The 5,639-nt window shown below is 36.4% G+C and overlaps 1 protein-coding gene across 1 annotated transcript; it reads left to right on the top strand.

Moving 5' to 3' along the window:
* Window positions 1–6: 6 nt before the first annotated feature.
* LOC134262263 (uncharacterized) lies at window positions 7–4,519 on the top strand. Its single transcript, XM_062744636.1, has 5 exons — window positions 7–101; window positions 310–407; window positions 680–753; window positions 3,397–3,854; window positions 3,951–4,519. The coding sequence occupies exons 1-5, from the start codon at window positions 38–40 to the stop codon at window positions 4,058–4,060; spliced, it is 804 nt and encodes a 267-aa protein (XP_062600620.1). The 5' UTR covers window positions 7–37; the 3' UTR covers window positions 4,061–4,519.
* Window positions 4,520–5,639: the final 1,120 nt, after the last annotated feature.

The following is a 5,639-nucleotide window of genomic DNA, read 5'->3' as shown; positions in this document are numbered from 1 at the left end:
CCTGAACGGCAGAGCGGAGAAAGTAAGAAAGAAGGCCATGTTTACACAGCCAGCTTTAGAGAGAATCTGGCATGAGGAACCTTACAGCCTGAACCTGGAAGGTACACCAAATAAAATATGGAAGAATTATTGATGTTGCTGATTTTTAATGCAGTGGATATTTATATACTCATACTTGTAATACTGCCGTATTGTATTGTAAATTTTTAGAAAGTTTCAATCACTTTAAATAAGAGGTTGACTGTAGACTCAGCTTTGATTTACACATTTTCACATCCTGTTATAAGTTGCCTCCCTTTATTATTTCAGAGGAGGATGGTTACTATGAGGACCTGTACCCTGACCCCCTGGAGCTCAAAAGTGACGACTCCTCCATCGACCTCTCCATGGCCAGCTCCGAGTCTGAGGTAACGCCCTCTTATCTTGTCTCTTTGTTTATCATGTTCCTACTTATATGTACTCATCTCCAAGTATTAAAAAGCATGTGTATTATATTTAAATTATAGAAAAGCACAGTAAAAATCATGCTTTTATTCTGACTTTAAACTTATATGAATTTACCTGATTTTAAATTAGAAAATAGGAAAATGTTGGTATCTTTTTTGTTTAAAATGTTTATGTGATGAAAACCTTACATTCAATTTGATGTGTAGTTTTATGAGAACCTTGTGTTATGTAGGAGGAAGAGGAGAACTTGGCCGGTATCATGAGTCAACTTCAGGAGGAGGAAGAAATGGAGTTTGACTTACTTAGGTAAATACAACTTTAACATTTTATGTTTATTCTTGTCAGCTTACAATTGGAATTAAAGAGTGGAAGGGAAAAATGTTTTCAGTGTATTGCCAATTTTAAAAGGCTCTATAATTTTTCAATGATATATGACTGATTTATTTTTATGCCCCGCCATGAATGTGGCAAACACTATATGCCCCATATAGTGTTTATCATGTCCGTCTTCTGTCTAGCTGTCCTTCTGTTCTTCCATCACACTTTGCATTTAGCTCTGTTCAAAGCTAAGTTTCAAAGAAACTATCCAAGATATTTCATCAAACTTCATATGCTGATAGATATTGATGAGAGCTATGCAACTGCATCAACATTTTATGACCCTGACCTTTCTATTGACCTTAACCTCACTTTTCTTAAATAAGTGTTTAGCTCAGATTTGAACATACCATTCAAGATGGTGCTATCAAACTTCACATGTTGATACAAACTTGCACGGATGTTCTAGGAAAGAACACTACCAGACTTGCTTGGGATGCTGGATCTGACCTATATTTTCATTCCCTAGTAACTATAAGCCCTGCCTGAACCAAACTTGCATGGATGATGCATCTAGGGATGGACACTACCAGACTTGCTTCGGATGCTGGATCTGACCTATGTTTTTTAGGTCACCTGAGTCACTCAGGTGACCTATTGCTATCTGTTTTCGTCCGTCGTTGTCCGTCGGTCGTACGTCGTTCGTCGTCAGTCGGTCATAAACTTTTGAACATTTTCAGCTTCTTCTCTGCAACCACTGAACCAATTTCAACCAAATTTAGCACAAAACATTTATAGGTGAAGGGGAACAAAAATTGTGAATTTCATGATCCCTGCCCCCCTAGGGCCTGGGGGGTGGGGCCAAAACCACTAAAATTAATGCAATCTTTAAAAATCTTCTTCTTTACTCCTGGACATCAAGCAGTCAAACTGTTTGCATGATTGTAATCAGCATTGAGTCCTCTACGAAATTTGTGAAATTCATGGCCCTGGGGTCAGGGGTTCTTGTGCTAGGGCGGGGCTAAATAAGTATATAGTGAAAATGCATTATTTCTTTAAAAATCTTCTTCTCTGCTCCTGGGTATTAAATAAACTAACTAAGTACATAGTTATGATGAGCAATAGTGCCTCTACCAAAATTTTGAATTTTATGGCCCCAGGGTCAGGGGTTCTGGTGTTAGGGTGGGGCTCTATTGATTATATAGTGAAAATACATGAATTCTTTGAAAATCTTCTTCTCTGCTCCTAGGTATTAAATAAACTAACTAAGTACATAGTTATGATGAGTAAGAGTGCCTCTACCAAAATTTTGAATTTTATGGCCCCAGGGTCAGGGGTTCTGGTGTTAGGGCGGGGCTCTATTGATTATATAGTGAAAATACATGAATTATTTTAAAATCTTCTTCTCTGCTCCTAGGTATTAAATAAACTAACTAAGTACATGGTTATGATGAGCAAGAGTGCCTCTACCAAAATTGTGAATTTTATGGCCCCAGGGTCAGGGGTTCTGGTGTTAGGGCGGGGCTCTATTGATTATATAGTGAAAATACATGAATTCTTTGAAAATCTTCTTCTCTGCTCCTAGGTTTTATATAAACTAACAAAGTACATAGTTATGATGAGCAAGAGTGCCTCTACCAAAATTGTGAATTTTATGGCCCCAGGGTCAGGGGTTCTTGTGTTAGGGCGGGGCTGTTTTGATTATATAGTGAAAATACACGAATTCTTTGAAAATCTTCTTCTCTGCTCCTAGGTTTTAAATAAACTAACTAAGTACATGGTTATGATGAGCAAGAGTGCCTCTACCAAAATTGTGAATTTTATGGCCCCAGGCTCAGGGGTTCTTGTGTTAGGGCAGGGCTCTTTGATTATACATGTATAGTGAAAAAACATTAAATCTTTGAATATTTTCTTCTCTGCTCCTGGGTATTAAGCAGATGAACTACCTATATAGTTATGAGCAAGGGCCCTTATCTTCAAGAATATTGAATTTCAAGGCCCCAGGGTCAGTTGTACCGGGGGGGGGGGGGGGGGGGGGGCTGTACTTATATACTGAAAATGATGTCTTTTCAAAAATTGTGCAATGATTGGATCTAGGCCTAAGAGTCAAGGGTTCATGTGTGTTAGCGGCACTACTGATTATTGCTGAATATTATTGATTTGTTGAAAAGCATTTTTTGTTCCCCTACCCTGCCTATGGGTATTAAGTAACCAAACTAAGCAACTTCTAAGTGTATAGTTATGATGATCAAAATTGTAAATGCTTTAGCATCTGGCTTAAAACATGGATCAAATTCAATCACTGGAAAGTTGTTGCATAATGCTCAGGTGACCTATAAGGCCCATGGGCCTCTTGTATTCCCTACTAACTACAAGCCCTACCTGAACCAAACTGATCAAATTTTATACACATACAAATTTTCATGTTGCTTTACTAATATATCCTCGGCGGGGCATTCATGTCCTATGGACATATTTCTAGTTATTTTCAAAATTGAGAGTGGTAACAGCGGGCTTTTTTAACCATATTAAATTAATTATGAAAAAAATTACAATTTTTTGAAAGTTTTTACAGGAAAAGTATGTTTGAATGAATACATAAAATAGAAAGAATACTTTTTTATTTCACAGGTCCCAGACTTTACTAGAAAATCCAGTGTCAGCTGACCACTCCACCGCTAGTGGAAGCCGCCCCGGGACTGCCCTACAGAGCACCACTAATCGACCACAGAGTGGCACCACCAGACAGGAGGGTGGTTCTGATGATCCCCGACCCTCCTCAGGCTCATCCCGTCCAGAGTCCAGACCATCGTCTGGGTCAAGGCCACATTCAGCTATTTTGGGACCAGGTCTGAGACAAACTTCCGGGACCTCACCCAGGGGGTCTAGACCATCCTCAGGAGCATCCACTCATAGCAAGCATTCCATCCAAAGCAAGCACTCTGTCCATAGCAAGCATTCCGTCCAAAGCAAGCAGTCGTCCCACAGCAAATGGTCAGCCAACAGCAAGTGGTCAACATCTGAGCCAAACAAAGAGGGAGAAGGTTATATTAACTCAGGATTTGAAGAGGAGAAACCATCAACTCATGGTAGATTTTTTTAAAGTCATTCTTCTTGACAGTTTATTATTTTATATTAAATGCCATAACATAGTCATTTTATTTTTCACCTTGATTCATTGACAGAGAAACCTAGAAAAGGAGAAGTTCCGTCCATGAAGAAGTTTGGGGATGCTAAGATTGTAGCAGGAAGACTGAGGAAAAAGAGAACCCGAAAAAGAGATTCCGAAGCCTAGAGACTAGCTGACAAAGTGGGAACAGCATCCAGACTGTGAAATGTGGCTGGTCCACATAATATAATACTGTAGAAAATTATCCCTTTTTTCTCATAATTTTATTATATTTTGAATTTTTATATTTTATTTGAATTCCGTCCAATTTCTTGTTTTTCTTTTTGCATTACTTTTTAGATTTTTTTCAAGAAAGTTTTTATATTATATAGATTTAACCAACTTCATTTGTTTTTCATATGTTTGTTAATACTTATATCCAATTTATAACCTCTGATTTTGTGCAATGAGAATGACCAGATCTGTGATATAACTTAATATGATTTCGCTAGGTAGGAAAAACCAGGAACTGTAATACATGTATAAGCAACTTTATATCTTTACAAATATGCACCAACCTACAATCAAAGCATACCAATAGTAATTATCATATGTTATATATTTAATGTACTCTATTATATTTATTAATAAATTTATATCAGTAACATTTTAATAATAAGTGTTGTTTTAATATTTTTTTTACCCTTTCCAATGTATTAATTAATGCCATGCCCAGATATATATGATTTTTGTTACTGGTTTGACTAAGTTTCAGTTCTGTTTATATTACTTGAATGCAATCATAATCTAATCAAAGTATATTTGTAAGTAAAAACATATGACTCACGGAAGCATTTTGAAATGTCTAAAATGCTGTATCATGCAAGTCAATTTCTTGATCATCTTCATAAAATTATTTCTTATAATGGCATGCACACATGTCTGTAAATTCACCACCACCTCTGCCCTTCTCCTCCCAGTGCACAAAAGCTCATATTAATCTAATAACACCAGCCCACAAAAACCCAGATATGATAGCTATCTAAACATGTTAGATGTATGTATATTTATTCTGATAAAACTTTGATATCTGGACAACTTTCAGGAGTAAGTTGAAGAATTTCTTGACTCTGTATAGCTGGAATATTTAAGTGATAATTTAGGGGAAAATAAATAATAACAAAGAAAAAATATGAACATAACTTATAAGCACTCTGTTAGCGAACACTTTGCCATGGGAAAACATTTATAAATTCAGTGCAGTGTGAAGTAAAATAAATAAATTCCTACCAAAAGGATACTGTCTGACTTACTAATAAGTTGGTTTGTCGGGTAAACTGGTCTCCAAAGACTACATAGATGTTATCAATTAAATTAGAATTCCAGCATCCTTTAGAATATCAACTTTTGAGTACTTGTGTGTAGAATTCAGAAGGATCCACATCTGATATTCACCACTTCCAGAAAAAGCGGTAAAACAGCATGTCTCTAAAGTTTCTATCATTCACAGCAGTTAATATGTTTGTAAGGATAGGGACTGAGCAGAGTACTTACTTGACCCTGCATTTCATATCTGTCAGTAAGGATTTTATTTAGTGAAAGCTTCAGGAGTTTGACTTGAATGTTAAAAGTTTTAAATATTGAATTATGATTTTGAAGAACTTCATCTTTACAAAGTGAACTGTTAGTATTGGTTGGCATTCCAGAAAAAGGAATAAAATTAAAACCAATTTCTTCTAGAATACAGAGGGTATGATACTGAGTC

Source organism: Saccostrea cucullata, unplaced genomic scaffold (assembly GCF_032062105.1).
Source record: "Saccostrea cucullata isolate Sc308-1 unplaced genomic scaffold, CSIRO_AGI_Scuc_v1 ctg15262, whole genome shotgun sequence".
NCBI lineage: Eukaryota > Metazoa > Mollusca > Bivalvia > Ostreida > Ostreidae > Saccostrea > Saccostrea cuccullata.
The sequence above is the reverse complement of the archived record's forward strand: the minus strand, read 5'-3'. Positions and strand labels throughout refer to the sequence as shown.